The sequence below is a fragment of the Centroberyx affinis genome, unplaced genomic scaffold, assembly GCF_046629955.1.
Source record: "Centroberyx affinis isolate AG114_WGS23_722 - 3 ecotype Tasmania unplaced genomic scaffold, CSIRO-AGI_Caff_v1 ptg001667l_1, whole genome shotgun sequence".
Taxonomy (NCBI): domain Eukaryota; kingdom Metazoa; phylum Chordata; class Actinopteri; order Beryciformes; family Berycidae; genus Centroberyx; species Centroberyx affinis.
Window position 1 is genome coordinate 6,975 of NW_027280092.1, and position 17,168 is coordinate 24,142.

The window sequence follows — 17,168 nt, forward strand, 5'->3', positions numbered from 1 at the left end:
CCTTGGCAGTCTCAAGATGCGGAGTCCAAATTGAAACGGATACTGTTTGTGAGATGCGGTCCGCAGCTGTTAGGGAGGTGAATGGGCATTTGCTTCAGCCGTTTATTTTGTTTTGAGGGTGATCAAATTAAAAATGCTTTAAGTTGAACATGTTCACCAGTGACCATGGACTGAGAGAGTAGATACATCCACCATGGGCAACATTTTATCAGGAAAAGTGGTAAAAAAAAAACAAAAAAACGATTGTCTGCACACTGAATTAGAGCTTGTTTCTGAATACTTTATTATGCTATCCAGTGCAAAAAAAAATGTTTTTTTGCCAGACGAAGACCTTAGAGTCAAAATGCCTTAATGCCCTAACACACCTGTACTACTCTTTTTTTCAAGATTTTATCTTATCATTACCAAACAGACATGGGTTCAAATAGTACTTGGTAATAATACACAGTTTTTGTTTTAACCTGCTTGGGTTACCAGATCTGTAGAGTTTGCTGTAATGACAATACAATGAGCCCAGAGAGTCTAGAGGACTCTAGAGGTCTAGAGAGTCTATCATAGGAAAGTATTTGACAGTCTTCTCTATGGCCTTGACATTACTTGAAGTGTCCTTTGACAACTGCTAAGAATCATTTGCAAATACTATTTGACCCCAGTCTGCTACAAAAACAATGTATTTTCTTCTGAGTAGTAACATTTCTTCACTCAGGAAATGTACTTTTAGGGTAGACCATAGAGGCACCTCATAAAGAAAGCCTTAGCGCCTTGCCTTGAGTTATTGCTCACTCTCCAAACTTAGTGGGCTAGAACAATATCTAAGTATAGCATGAACCTTCCCTCTGAACACACACACACACACACCGCTCCTCTCTCTCATTCACTGTCTCTCTGTTCTCACTCTCACTCTGTATACCACCTGCCGACTCATGCACTCTCCGCCACTGGCTTCAGGCAATTAAGAAAATAAACAGAATGTCCTCAGGTCCCCAGGGTCCATTAATCTTTCTTTTTTCCTATTACACCATACTATAGCTGGCCTGGCAAGGTGCCTGGCCATCAACAATGGGTAACCAGTAGACACCCACAACTATGTGGCCTCCACTTCATGAGGCGAATGTAAAATGTGTCAGCTGCAATTTAGTCATATTTACCACAGCTATATGACATGTTGAGATTAAATAGTGATGTGTGGTTATTGGCTCGCCATGGTAACAATAGAGCCCCCTGGGGAGAGTCGGGTCCGTGCGTAGATGTTATTTATCATGTGTGAAAGTCAAGGAAAATAATCTCATATATCATTTTTCACCTCCAATTAACTATAAAGGCATTTTTGTTTCCCCGAGCAAGACGCGGCGGGAATGCGATAGGGTGGCGAGCAGCTTTGGGTCGCGAGTGCACGTCAAGGCCGTTTTTTGATATGATAGCTCAAATAAACACTAGTGGGTGGGAGTCCTGGCGCTGCCGACACCTTCAGCCAAAGAGTGAAAATGTCAGCACAGCGGACTGACTCAGCGCTGGAGTTCCATCAGATCTGTCACGACCAAAAAATAGCTTTGATGTGAAATTAAAAAGTTCAAGGAGTCGTCACTCAATGCGTACATTCAGTCAGTGGCAAATCATGCTATATGTTAGAGCAGAGGGTGTTGAACTTTCTCAGCCCAAGGCCAACATGAGAACATTAGTTTCTTGTCCTGGGGCCCAGGCACATGGAAACATATTGCTATATTTCTCATGTGCAGACCCACATGAGGGGGTTTGGTCCCATCCCACAATCCAAGGAACATTCAGGCGTTAAATTCATTAACCATTGCACAGTTCCATCAGTTTCTCGTTATATCACAAGGTTTAACTCAATACCAATAAAGATGCTATGCGCCTGTGGCATGTGTATGCTGACTCCTTGGATTTGTTGTTTTTTTCCAGTTTGCTCTCCACAAGCGAGGTCACGGCAAAAGCTTAGGCAGTTCACAAAGTTGTTCAAACAGAAAGGATGTTCGGGTTTTGACAGCCAAAGGTTGAACATCGTCCCTCCTCAACCTTGAGGTCAATGTAGCATCATCTATCTCTGTGAGGAGAGTCTCTTACAAGTATATTGCTTCTCCATTGTGTGTGTGTGTGTGTGTGTGTGTGTGTGTGTGTGTGTGTGTGTGTGTGTGCGTGCATGCGTAACAGAGGAATTTTAATGGTCGTCCAGGGAACGGCGGGGCAAAGTCAATCCCCTGACACAGGTCGTCTCAAAAGTACTGAAACACACACACACACACACACACAGTCCAACCAAATCCAGTGCACTTCATAAACGCCTCAGCCTGTAATGTACATATCCAACTTCAGACACTGTCAGTGTATGGTAGGATCATTTTCACCCACTTTTAGCATATAGACATTCAAGGAGACTTGTTTGATGAAAGAGCTGCTGAGCTGCTGCAGTCTGGAATATCAGTATATACAGTGCCACAGTGCCGCTCTGGGCGACACCTCTGTCTGTTTCCATGCTGTAACCTCTTCCTTTCCTCTTCCCACTCTTCCTGTTGTCTGGATGAAAGGAAAAAGGGGGGATGATCGAAAGAGAAATGCATATAAAGGTTGCCATTTGGATTCATGTCCATTGTATATAGGAAAACTGTAGAGATGTATTGAATAGAATCAGGCTAAAACGGCACTGAATCAATCAATTACTCAAGTGTGTTGAAGAGACTTAGATCATGACTGTATAAAAAGCGAATACAAAAAGATAATACAAATATTAAGTTTCTATCTGGATGCTGGTTAAGTACTGTGCTGGTTAAGGAGAGGAGAGGAGAGGACTTGCCAAAGAGTTGTCAGTCCTGTGAGCCAGCAGGTACTAGCTACTTGGGGAATGGACACACACAAACACACTCTGTGGGAATGGATGCATGATTTATACAGAGTGTTGCCATTACGCCAGGCTACAGCCCCCACGAGAGTCACTATTTATCCAATGTAATAAATTGGATTAATTATAATTTCCCAAAATGTTCTCATTCTCAAGCATCATTTCCAGCAGTGATGAGGAGGCAGAGGTAACTCTGACTCATATCTGACCATCGGTGTAGAAACCAACAGTCCATCTGTCACTCAAACCAGCAATGATGTGACATCTGAGCTGTGGTCCCGCATTAAGCAAAACACCAACACTGTATTCTCTCAACCTTGGGTCCCTTTTCACAATATTTCATGTTTTTTCATGGATGTATTAATAGATTTATGCTGCACAGCACTCTGAGGGGGGCAGGTTTGTTCCAGAAAGGTGTGAAGGAAACTCGCACTGCCTGCCAAAGAGGCGCAGTTGACCAGAACTTGATGAGGACCATTTATAAGCAACCAATTTGTTTTTTCTTAACCCTACTAGAGGTTGAAAGAACTGTCTCCTAAATTATATCCCATAACAGTTCTCTCACTGAGCTTCCTAGTATGACTTCACTTGGTTTTCCTTCAACATTTGATGGGATATTTCACACAAGAAATGTTGTTCAAATTCACATTTATCACCTAAAAAATTGTTCTAGCCTGTACATTTTTCATCTACCTGTCTGTAAAATGGTCATTGAGTTAATGGGTATGAGATGGAGGTGCCATGGCACTGCCATGGTATGACCTAAAATCTTGAAATTTAACAACCTTGGGTGTCCATCCTGAATTTAGGGCAACTTTCTCTTGTAAGCCTAGTGTGTTTCAAGAAAGCTACTAAGGAAAGGGGAATAAATCAGCAAATTTCACCATTTAACTAGTAGATAGGTCTCTGCCATGCCTCATGATCTGTATCTCTGAAGACTGGACTTTTGTAACTCTGCAGTTATGTCTTTGACTTCTTAACCCCTTTATGAGCCTGAGCGCAACCTTAGATTCCTGCACCTAAATCTAAACTTGCCCTCCCTCAGGCGTGCAGGCTGGCTGAATCAGTGTCATAAAACCTGGGCCCTGCACCACTGTACGCCTCCCCCTTCCCCTTATGGCTGTCTTTGTTCTTGCCAATGTCCTCTTCTTTTCTTGTGTAACCTTGTCTCGGTGTCTTGATTGAGAAGCACTTCTATGCCACAAGTGCTATGAAAATAAATGTATTACGATTAAAGATATTATATGTATCAATGCATCATATAAGGCTCACAGGTGGGTATATCTTAATGGCTTGACAAAGAAGTAGGTAAACTTGTATTGTCTTTGTATAGCTTCAAATATACTGCCATTTGATAGGCTTACAGCAGTTCAGGTGTTGTCTCAGCTTCCAGTATCACAATACTTTGCTATATCTGCCTCTACTCCCTAAACAGGCAATTGCTTCAAGACTTGAAACTGATTTTATTTAGAGCCTACCTTTAGACACCAAATGGGATGCTGCAAACAATGAAACACTAAAATACATTTTAAATCCTACCAGGAAGTGACATAGTAGCCTACCTGCACAAAATGGGAAATGTCATAACTTATCAGCTTAATTAATATGCACATTGAATTTCTGAGCCTCCTATTATTTGCTTGCATTGTCATCAGGCCAGTTATTACTTCAGACATCTAACCAAACAGGTTTAAGTAATGACTGGGCTGACGATGATGTTTAGCAACGCATAGGTAATACTAGATAATTATGTATCTCCCATTATTTGGATGTATTGTTGTCAGCCAAGTCATTATTTCAGACATCTAACCAAACAGGCTCCCATACTTCTTTAAAGAGTGACGCTTGTTTAAGCCTGTCCGGTGCTGTTTGGATGTGTAGCAGCGAAGCGCTTGCCGGCTGCCACAGATCTCGACATCATCCGGATTGTATCTCCACCTGTAATCTGCATTTACATGCGTCCCATCCGGAGCCCACATTCCTTTGAACGCAGCCCTGCTGGAGGGGCGTGCAAGCTGCGAGTCGGTCTTCACACACCAGCCGGTAACTGTTCACACACCAGGAGGGATTCACCATGGCCTCAGCACTGAATTGCACACCTTTTATGTTGTGTTTTATTTATTGTTCGTTACTTATCAGTTGTGTATATTGCGACGACAATGCAGAAGAGGATGAGCATGCTAAACATACGTACACGGTGGAGATGTTCAACGATGCTGTGCCCACCGCACCCCACTTTGTCATGTTCTTCGCTCCATGGTAACGTTAAGTGAACAATTTTCAAGTTTTTGTAGACGACATTGAATTAATTGATTGCCAATAACTGCTGCCTTTCTTTAACAGCCCTCTTATGCACTGAAAATGGTAGACACTGTTTTTTTTAAGTGGGATATGAGCTGACCGGCTAGTTAGCAAGCAAGCTAGTTAGCTAGCTAGCCCCTTTCCTTTGGTCAGCCGGTGCGGTTAGCTTAGCCTGCTAGCTAGCTTGCTAACTAGTTAGCCAGTTGTATAATGGTTTGAAACACTGAAAATATCCACAAGGCCTCGGGGAGCAAGCTTACTTTAGGGGAAAACTTTTTTAGCGAATGTTAAATGTTTATGAACTTTGAAGGATGAACTGTTTAAATTGCTTAACATTCATTTTGAGAACTCGTGCTTATTTAAAGTGCAGAGAGGATCCACCACTGTTGCACAGTTTGCAGACCTGTGCCTGTGCCCGCTTACGTGGCAAGCACTGATTGACTATGTCAGTGGTTCCCAAACTGGGGTCCAGGGACCCCCAGAGGTCCTTGAGGGGGTTCCAGGAATTCCCCAACAAAATTGGGATTAGTTCAGTTTCACCATTAATTCACAAGAAATTAGACGGTGAGAGAATGTATATGAAAGATTATTCTGATCAGAGGCTTAACTCCTCCCCCTGTTATCTCCTTACTTACAGTAGAGACAGAAAAAACATATCTCGGGGGTGTCCCTGGGACAAAACCTTTACAAAAGAGAGGTCTGTGGTGTCCTTGACATGGGAAAGTTTGAGAACCCCTGGACTATGTAACTGTAGAGATGCATGCACTGTCTGCCTTCTCTACACTTGCCCAGCATATCCCATTACAGCAACTAAGCACTTACCACCACCAGGTTTCAGCTCAAATTCCTGCATTTTGCATTTGTCAGTGACACTGTCTTTCCTTAACATGGAATCATCTTCCCCATTGTGTCTTTACTATGCCATAACACTATGGCTAGCTATAATCAGATTAAATATTAGATCCAATATTTTACATAGAATTAAAACTCATGTGGCTTTGAGCGCCAATAATAACTACAGGGATGATATTGATATAAGTAGGTTGCATGGTCCTTTTTTTAGAAGAAGATTAGGCAAACATTTCAGCACTAGACCATCGTCCGCATCATGGTTTTCTGAAGAAGGGAATATTGCCTCAGCAATGTTCATATGTCCCATCTCTTTCCCCTGGGCCCCATTGCATGCAAAGCTTCAACCCCTGTATCATCTTAATGGATTGATCTCTAGGGATAAGTGAACAACAGATGTTTGTGGTCAATTGGAAGGAGTTTGCAATCAAATGACAGCCCCACAACCAAGATCAGTGTTAATGTCTAAGTCTATTTGGGTAAAAGATGTATTCAGGCCTCCTGATATAAAGTTTGTAGAAGTGTTTCTTTTTCTCATGTTTGTTGGAGTATGTCTGTACTGTTGCTCCAACCCCAAGAGGAATTATTTTGAAACTCTCATGTTACTAAATGCAGGATAGATGTAGGGTGAGGGGAAATCCTCCAGTGGTTACCACTGTACACCGTCTCCTCTCAGGATTCTCCGTCAGACTGGAAAGCGAGGCCAGTTGGTAAAATCAAAGGTGTCAGGAGGGTTGCTAAATATGTCATTGTTAACATACTGTTGCAAGCAAACAGTCACTCAGGCTCAAATGTGATGAATATCAGTGAAAATGAGGAACTTAAAAGCACAAATTCATCAGTGATTTAACAGCGTGAGTATAGGACGTGGTGTTTTACTGCTTCCACATGAAGAACTACAAACCTCAAATTTTTGCCATTGTGCTTTGTTAGCATAATTGACATTTGGGATTGTCTCACACATGTAGAAAATATTTCATGATCCGGGGACACTACAGATCACTGATAAAACATTGACAAGTGTCAAAAATAGGGTGACAATGTGTACAGTGGTTTCCTCAATTTATGGAAATTTGACGTTTTAGAGGTAAACTTTTTCTGTAGCACACTGACGATGTTTGTACTGTTGTTGTCTCCAGGTGTGGCCACTGCCAGAGGCTACAGCCAGCATGGAATGAACTGGCAGACAAATACAACAGCATGGACAAGCCCCCGGTGTATGTGGTGAAGGTAGACTGCGTCCAGGACACCAAGTTCTGCTCCAATGTCCACGGGGTCAGGGGCTACCCCACGTAAGTAGACACTTCAATACTCAGCAGGGCTAATGCTCACCCCGGTTAATTTTCTTCCCTCTAGCATTCATTTATTAATTCTCTCACTTGTTCAGTCTAGCACTCACTCACTCATTGTTATGCTGCAAGGCCAAAAGCAATCCTTTGCATCCACTTGATGTCAGGATTCCCCAGTGCAGCCATTCTATTAACTGTTTGGTTTCATTCAGTTGTGGATGCAAAATGGCGCGCATGAGTTGAATTCATACCTTTTTTCATTTTTTAGGTCAGCTAACAGAACAGAACACTTAATGGAAACTGGTCTACGCAGTGCACCACATTTTTCCTGTTAACTGATCATTGATTTTCAGATAGCAGTAGCTTTTTAGGCTAAAAATGACTCAGAACTCATACACCATAGAAGCAGACAGTCTCCTTTGTCACTGATTGACAGATAAGTGACATATATTTAGTTGAATCTTCAACCAGTATCTTAACTACATCCTCGTAAACCTTTGCCACTGACTGTATACCTGCAGAATCAGCAGTCAGTGGATAATGTTTGAGTGAAATACTATTTTTACAGCTATAAACATTACTAAACAAGTCCCAGAGTCTGTAATGATGATTGAATGGACTAGTTTCTGTTGAGTATGATTGTAATATAATTGAGTGGGTCAATTTAGAGGATTGTGTGCGCATGCATGGGTCATTGACTTTGAGTACACTTTCATGCGTGGGTTTAGACTTGAATCTTGACTCTACCGTGCCAGAATTCTCCACAAATATACTGTGTGTGTGTGTGTGTGTAGGCTGAAGCTGTTCAAGCCAGAGCAGGAGGCAGTGAAGTACCAGGGGCCCAGGGATCTGCAGTCTCTGGAAACCTGGATGCTCAAGACGCTCCAGGAGGAGCCTTCGGTAAGTGTTGTGCATGCAAAAAGTTTGATCAAAATGCACTTTTTGACTCAATACTCCTACCCCCAGTTATGTAATAGACCACATAAATAATCTATGATAAACAAAAAAAATGTGTGTGTGTCCAGGAATATCCAGGAGTAAGTTATCAAGCCTGCAAACCAAACCAATCCAACCCAAAGCCCCCAACTCATAGGTGTGCGTGTGTTTGTGTGTGTGTCCATCTGCCCAGAAACAGCTACCAGTCCTCCAGTGTGCACACTTATCTCAACACACTGGTTGACTGATATGTACTGGTGTTATTCTTGTATGGTGGTGTTGACAGACGTTATATTGTTGTTGTTGTGTGTCCTCCAGGAACCAGAGACTGAGCTGGAGCCTCCCAAAGCCCCCGAGCCCAAACAGGGCATGTATGAGCTCACCGCACCCAACTTTAAGACACACATTGCCAAAGGTAAAGAAATAGTAGAAAACACTGCTTATAATGCTTTGAGAGAGTGCTGTTGAGCCTCCTAGCTTAGGCAGATAAATGGGTAACTCATGCTGTGTATTTGCGCAGGTGCATCTTGCCTTGACACATATTTTTTTTCTATTTTGTCTTCATTTTAAATTTTCTGTTTTCAACCATACTGAGTTCTGGATACCTCGTTAGAGAATGGAAACACCTCATTGCCTTGTTTTACATGAGTGACATACACAACATTTCATTTCAACGCTCGTACCTGAGCCACAATACACAACGTCAGTCAGCGCAAACCCACTCTATAACATTTGTCTCCTGTCACCTCACGTTTCTGGATTTTCAGACGACGACTGCAAAAATAAACGTTGGTCACGATAATTGTCTCGTTGAAATTATGGCCCTTAAGCCCTGCTGAAGTTGAATGTTTTGGTTTAGAGGAAAAATAAATGGTTTCTTGTTTGGAGACGAAAAAAGGCAGGATATGACATAGGCATTTTTAAAGCAGTGTTTATAGGTCCCACCTTCAAACCCTGGCAACAGTGCTGCAATAAATGTTGCATAATTGGTTGCATATAACCTCCGTATAAGAGGTGTATATTTTCGTTCAAGCTATGTTGTGTTTGCAGTGGAATCAACTTTTTATTTTGCTCCATCAAATCAAAAACCTGAACCCATAAACCTCTTCAGCCTCACTTTAGTGCAGCATTGTGCACTTGTGTGTAATTATGCTATCTATGTAATAATTGGTATACATTGCAGTACATTTAACTGTCTCTCCATACTGTATCTATGTATAATTATGTGTTCTTTTTTGCCTCCATATGTATTTAAGTCTCTTGCTAGCTATTTCTGTGTCTGCTGTCGTTTTTTCTAACGTCCTCCTCTTCCTCCTCTTACCTCAGGTGCCCATTTCATCAAGTTCTTTGCCCCTTGGTGCGGCCACTGCAAAGCCATGGCTCCGACCTGGGAGCAGCTGGCCACCACCTTTGAGCACTCTGATGACGTCAAGATAGGAAAGGTGGGTCTTTAGCTAGCTAAAAACGCTCTCAAAACAGATTGTAAAAACGGCAGTATCAGCCCTAATCCATGTGAGAGGGTTGTGAATTGTGACCAAAAAGTCTTGTCTTTTGGTAGATAAAGATTTTTATATTTCCAATAGTACACATCAAAGATTTTGCCTCACATGTTGACATGAGAAGTCGAAGGTAGAGTAGACTGAGTAGTTCTTTCTGAATATGAGAAAAGGTTTGTGGGAGTTGTCTGAAAATTCACATAGTTAAGTGTATCTTAAAACCTCTGTGACGCTGTCAGTATGAAAGGTGTTGAAGTGCTTGTTGGCTTTTCATAATTTCCGTTTTTAATAACAGATTAATTAAGTTATGTGATATTATACAAATACATCAAAGAGGCTATTAAACAAAAATGAAATACTCAACAGAAACGATATGCTTTGAATCGCCACAGAGACATTATTTAAATTATCTGTAGAAAGCTTACAGCCAACTGTTACTGCATTTAATGCAACAGGCGTACAGCATGTTCTTGGGTTTAATGTTAATGTATGCATTTGTCCTGGCCTACTTGCCCTGGAGCAAAAACTAATAACAACCTCAGATTTAAGAGTGATGATTCTTATCATAGTTTTTGTTCTCTGATCAAGACAGCTGTCAGATTTAATGACACACTGTTCAGGTGCAAATCATTGTACACCACAACAGATGCACAGTAGCTTACATGACGGGTTTCACTGCATGTCAGAAAGTTATTAAACATTCTTTTATTTTTTCCACTCCCTGCTCCCTCTCCAAAAGGTCACCACTCTAGTTGCAGCAATTGCCGACACCACCCATTTTGTTTTGTCTCCTCTTTCACGCCAGCACCTGAAGACTTTTTTTTTAATATCATAACTCGGTGTTCCCCTCTCCTGGGGCACATCACTCTATTTCACCACACCCATCCATTTTATACAGAGATCATTAGTGGGAAAAATATAGGCCTAATAAAGACATAAAGTATATAAGATTAAAATAAATTAGATAACAGTAAATAATGTAAAAACAGCCTAATAAACTTTAAACTCTTCAGGTGGATACTACGATCGTCTTAGCCTTAAGATGCTTTTGGGAAATGAGGCCCTGATCTGTAGAAAATCAGTTTCTCAAGTGTTGTACTGACTCACCTGAATTTGCCTCTTCATGGCCATGTTGCTGTCGCTATGGCAAAAAATAGAGGTCATAAGAAGAAATTTCAAATTCAGTAAGATGTGCATGCTGTTTCAGAGAAAAGGATCTCAAGGACATTAAATCTAACAAATAACAGACATGTCAACTGCAATGTCCTTTAGGATGTACACAGCAGAAAAGGGATTCAGAAATGTCTACCCATGTCATGATTGTACTATATTCGCAAATCATGTATTTTTTTAAATTATTCATGATAATTTTCCAGCTACACGAGTAAATCTGATATTAAAATGTAAACACTTAAAAAGGGTAAAAGCGTAAAAGGGTTCACTCTGTGTGTGGTCTTCTCATTTGCAAATATATATTGTAAAATATTGTGGCATGGGTAAAATCAATAGAACCGCAAAAGTCTTTGTCACAATAATGGCTTTCTTTAAGTTTTGCTATGGCTTTTTGTGGTTTTCCCTTTTTTCTTTACCCATGCACAATATGTGTTGGCTTTCAGAAAATCTGAATCCTATTTCCAGAAAGCATCCTTTTGATACCAAACAGTTTATTATTCTTACAGAGCTGAAGCTGTGCTCCATCTGCTCTCATTTCAATTTAACTTCCTCTGTGGTTAAAAAAAAAAAAAACCTGCTTGGCCATCCTGTTATCTGACAGAACAGGATACTGATCATATGACAAGATACCTGTTTGCATATTGGGTTATATAAAAGACGGAACACCTCGCTAAGCAAATTTGCATGATCAGTGTTTGAATGTAGTTTAATCACACACACTGTTTGAAAGGACAGTTAGCCCTGAAGAACTTGGGAAATGGTTTGAAATTGTAAACTTTGTGAAAAGCAAGTGTGAGTCTCACTAACTTGATGTTCGGTCTCAAACAGTACAGCATGATGAAGCCAATGCAAAGGAGCTTCTCTATTCTCTGTTTCGGTAACTTAATAGGAAGTGCAACTCAGAACTTGATACAAACCAGTTTCAGTTAATGATCCTCTGACAACAGGTTTTGCCTGATTTGCTGTGAAGTAACTTGCTTTTAACGTGCTTGTTTCTGATTGGCTAGGTGGACTGTACCCAGCACTATGAGGTGTGTTCTGAGAACGCTGTGCGGGGATATCCCACGCTGCTCTTCTTCTACAACGGAAAGAAGGTATGGAAAACACAATCGCCACAATCTACCTCAGTCCTGCCAGGTGCTACCATGGCGGCCATGTTGCTTCCCCTCTCTAGAACTGCTATTCCTTGGCTGCAAAACAAAGTCATCCAAAACATCACTATACTGAGATGCCCAAACTAAAAAAAATTATGCTGGCATATCATCACATTTTGTTTATTGTTTTCGCATCTTGTTTATTTGTTTTTGTTTTTGTTTTTTCTTTTCATGCAGATAGACCAGTACAGAGGGAAAAGAGACCTGGACTCATTCAAAGACTTTGTGGACAACCAGGTGAAGGCTGCTGCTGAGGAGCCTGCAGCTGAGGATCCAGCAGCAAATGAGATCCCCACTGATGAGCCAGCCAAAGAGGAGGTAGAGGTAGGTTTGTGTGTGTGTGTGTGTGTGTGTGTGTGTGTGTGTGTGTTTGTGCAAGAGAGAACAATATCACACACCCCGTATTCATTTCTAAAGCATATTCCTGTTTTCTTGCTTTCCCTCCATTTATTTCCTGCTTTTTAGTGTTGTCCTGATCACAATTGTGATGCATGTATCTGTGTCTTTCTGCGTAGTGCCAGTGTGTGTGCTCTTTCATTCATTTCATTCATTGAGACTTTATCTTCTTTATTTCAAGCATGCAATGCCAAATACTGCAAATACATCCCCTTTCAAGGAATTTTCAGTGAAGTGTTTTGAAGACAAAAGAAAGACAGTTAGGCTCTTTTGCGGTTAAGTGTCAACTTTGGGATCAAATGCAGAGGTGTGTGTGTGTGTGTGTGTGTGTGTGTGTGTGTGTTTGTGTCTGTGTGTATGCATTTGTATGGCATGTTTAAGCTAACAGCGTACATCTCCAGATAGCTACAATGCCTGTTGAGCAGATGTTTGTGCAGTCAGAAATGGACAAAACATATTTGAAAATAGATTCATATAATTCTTGCCAGACTTGAGATGTACATCACACTTGTAAAATATAATAGATTAAGTGCTTCTTGTAATTTATCAGTGTTCAACTACTATTCTGTGCAGGTCTGATGGAAGAGGTCTGCCTTGGTCTGATCTCACCAGACATTTAAACATTTGCCATTTGGTAGATGCTGTTATCCAACTGTATTACAGTAACGTTATAGTACATACATTCTTACTATGGGTGGCATGTGAATCAAATCAGCATCTCAAATCAGTGTGAATCAAATCCTTATCCCAGACAGTATTGTGACACGCTGTACCCACTGAGCTATACATGAGCAGCTTTGAAAGTGGAGACATCACTGAACAAGCACTGAAGGCCCATCAGACTGAACTCAACACAGCAGATTGTCCCAACCACACAGTTTCTAAAAATAGAGGAACATCAATGTATTCATTTACTACACTTGTATATGAACTAGGAATCTGATCTGCCAAGTTGGTGCCAAAATGTCATTCCACATTGTTTTTTTATTCAGTTTCCACAAAATAACCATGTGGCAGCCATCTTTACCTGGGTGTAGTTACGGATCTGTGAGCTTAGCACCCACTCCACTGTGCAATACTCAACTAGCAATTATGGTTAGGCAAGCTATTTCCTGCTGCTGGATGCCAGAATTTCAGATGGGCAGTTCAGCGTGGACGATGACATCATCAAAACTCCCCATACAACAGAGAAGAGGTGTAGCAGTGGGAAGAAAGCCCATTTACGATATAATTTAAGGGCAATAGCAGTTTCAGGGAAGTTGTTTTTTTTTCAGGTTACTGCCTTTGTTTCCCTGATGATATCCCTGCACATCATATTTGACCAAGTTCTTTTTTAGTGGTGTCACATTTTTGCACATACAAGAAAACAAATATGTTTTATTTAATGAAATGATGTTGGCATTAAAGGGACCAAAAATTTCAAGCCCAAGGGCTCTTAGTCAGGTCAGCATATTGAAGATCATCATAATTCTGCACAGTGTGATATCAAACTCTGTATTCCTCTTCTCCCTGCAGTCCAGTGTGTTGGTCCTGACAGAGAGCAACTTCGACGAGAAGGTAGCCAAGGGCCTGACCTTTATCAAATTCTTCGCTCCATGGTAAGATCATGATTTTTTTTTCAACCCATTACAGCAATTTAAGAAAGCAAAAACACATTTAATTCGATAGCTTGTAGCCTGTATTTGGAATAAAGACATGTTTTGCACAATGTCTCAGTGATCTCAAGGCTTGAAAATCCTTTATCTTGTCTCCTCCCCTCAATTTACATCTGCCTTCCCATGAGTGTGGGATTTAATAGTGGATTTAATAGCTGAAATCAATAAGGGTTGACAGCTTTCACATGGTTAGTCTGTTTCATGGAAAGATTCAGTGTTAGGATTCTGTGTGTGCTCAGTGTAATGTTGCATTTTGACAGCCTGCACCTATGTGGCTGCTTTTATCTTGGGCCATAGTTTGTCACCTCAAGGCAAACATTTGAGTAATGCCTTTATCAAACCATTAAGTGATATCTTGATAGTCAGTATAGCCTTGTCTCTTGTATCATTATCTTGAATAAACATTTTGATTATTTACATTAATTCCTAGGTCAGATCAAACATGCATGCAAATTAAATAACCTGTGCTGTAACCTGGCTTTATCTAAGACTGTTGATGAATTGGTTATACCATTTGAGGAAGCTAAATTAGTTACATCACTTGAAGAGGTAATATAAGTAATATTTGGTAATACCTATATTGTTTGTGTTTTTGGAAGAGCCTGTGATTTAACAACCTACATAGAGATAGGATCTTACCAAAAAAAACATTATGGCTGAAAGAGTTGCAACAAGATTACAAATTTATTTTAGTTAAAACCTGACATTTCATTCCTTCCAACCACTTGTCAGACAATACAGTCGTTTATTCCCTGTGTCATCCTGCTTTCCAGGTGCGGTCACTGTAAGAACCTTGCTCCAACATGGGAGGACCTTTCCAAGAAGGAGTTTCCCGGCCTCACTGACGTCAAGATAGCCAAAGTGGACTGTACTGTGGAGCGCACGCTCTGCAACAGGTTCTCTGTAAGTATCTGGACTTGATCCACCACTAACACAAAGACAAACAATCTTAACTGACCATGCTGCACTCTCTGTCCCTCTCTCTCCCTCTCCCATAGCCTTCTGTCAGTTTCTCCATTTCCTCCAGATTAAGTGTGTCGTACAGTAATTAATAAACTGAGATGGTGGTTTTATCACATAGCAATAAAACAATACCACTGCCTCATACTTTAATTGGATTTTACAAACTCTAATTATAAAGATGTTTTAGCACTGTTGTGGCTAGAAGAATGTCACACACACACACACACACACACATCCATTCAGATTTTATCTAGAAGATTTTAAACATAAGCTTTAAAACATTTTTTGGAGTTTAATTGCAGTTATTGGAAGGAAAGTGTTCACATTACAAATTAGTCTTTGGCAAGACGCACTTCAATCACATTTGATTATCCTCAAGTTTTAAACTATAGCAGACCTGCTTCCAGGTATCAACTGTTTTTTTTCTGATTCCACCACCTTGCACTCCTCCCTAGTTTGGTGAGTTAATGACTAGTTTTATGATTGAAAGTCACAAGGATTTCATGCACAGCCTTGGTCTTGACTTGACGATCTTGGGCTGCCTCGTACGAGCTAAATTACACTGCGTGCATAATTATTAGGCAAGTTGTATTCCTGAGGATTAATTTTATTTTTGAACAAATACAGTGCTCTGTCAATCCAAAATGTTAATAAACCTCAAACCTGAGTATTTAACAAAGGAAAAGTGAGTTTTGGCTTTCTCAGGAGAATATCTATGTGTGCACAATTATTAGGCAACTATTAGTGTGCAGAATTATTATGCAACTAAATGAAAAACTAAAAATTTCCCATCTCACGTGTTTATTTTCATTTATTAGAGTAAGAATAACAAATAAACAACTTGAAATTTACAAATAAACACTTCTGACATTTCAACAAATATTCAGTGACCAATATAGCCACCCTTCTTTTCAATAACTGTCATGAGCCTTCCATAATAAATGAAAATAAACAAGTGAGATGGGAAATTTTTAGTTTTTCATTTAGTTGCATAATAATTCTGCACACTAATAGTTGCCTAATAATTGTGCACACATAGATATTCTCCTGAGAAAGCCAAAACTCACTTTTCCTTTGTTAAATACTCAGGTTTGAGGTTTATTAACATTTTGGATTGACTGAGAACACTGTATTTGTTCAAAAATAAAATTAATCCTCAGGAATACAACTTGCCTAATGATTGTGCACGCAGTGTAGTCTACAACTTAATTTAGCCAAGCACTCAGTTTCACTATCCTCTCATATAGTCAGGTGATGAGAAACTCTGAAGTTTGTGTCTTTATCACTGAGTTAGTTCTTGAATTTTCCCTTACTATCTCATGTCATCTGCTATTTTGAAGTCTGATGGTAAATCATTAAGCCACTTGTTAGTAGCTGTTTACAGTAGAAGCTGTAAAGCTGCTAGATTGCTGCATCAGAGTTCAAGATCCACACTTAGGAGTGGAGTATCCTTATGAATAGAGTGATAATGAACTATTATAAAATTTACAGTTGTTTTAGTGTTCAGCACTCTTTACATTTGCATGTTAGATTGGAATGAAATGGCTTTAAAACAGAAAAAAACATGGAATAAGACCCTGCTGTTGTTTTCCCTCCTTCCTTAGGTGCGAGGTTATCCCACCTTGATCATGTTCAGGGCGGGCCAGCAGGGAGACGAGCACCACGGAGGGCGGGACCTGGAGAGCCTGCACTCCTTCGTGATGAAGCAGGCGAGAGACGAGCTGTAGGACGGTCCAATCAGCACTCACCTTCCACCACCCTGCCCCGCCCACACTGCATATCTGGCCAGTAGGACTCCTTTCTCTCCTGCAGTGGCCGACTCACTTCTCTCTCTCTCTCCACTTGGTTTCTCTTCAGAAAAGGAGTCAGTTGATGGGCAACTACTCCAATCTGTTCTTTCTCCAGTGTTCATGTCTTGAGAGCAAGGACAGTATGATTCAGTAGTGTGTTTGGGATGTGAATGTATTTCATTGCTGTTGCTCAACCTCAACTATTCTGCAATAGAGAATGGGATAATCGGTTGGCTCTGCAAATGAATATGTCTGACAACCACTTTGCACGCACCACTAAATCGGTCAGAACCCTAATTCCTGGTGCAAATT

At 40.6% G+C, this 17,168-nt stretch overlaps 1 protein-coding gene across 2 annotated transcripts; it reads left to right on the top strand.

The window, feature by feature from the left end:
- Positions 1-4,887: 4,887 nt before the first annotated feature.
- txndc5 (thioredoxin domain containing 5) lies at positions 4,888-16,811 on the top strand. Of its 2 annotated transcripts, none has more exons than XM_071528376.1 (10): positions 4,888-5,113; positions 7,144-7,296; positions 8,088-8,193; positions 8,548-8,644; positions 9,556-9,671; positions 11,906-11,992; positions 12,230-12,376; positions 13,964-14,046; positions 14,877-15,006; positions 16,671-16,811. In XM_071528376.1, exons 1-10 carry the CDS (start codon positions 4,929-4,931, stop codon positions 16,791-16,793), a joined length of 1,227 nt encoding a protein of 408 aa, XP_071384477.1. In that variant the 5' UTR covers positions 4,888-4,928; the 3' UTR covers positions 16,794-16,811. The 2 variants fall into 2 exon arrangements, with proteins under 2 accessions (XP_071384477.1, XP_071384478.1); XM_071528377.1 differs by having other exon boundaries at positions 12,230-12,370.
- Positions 16,812-17,168: the final 357 nt, after the last annotated feature.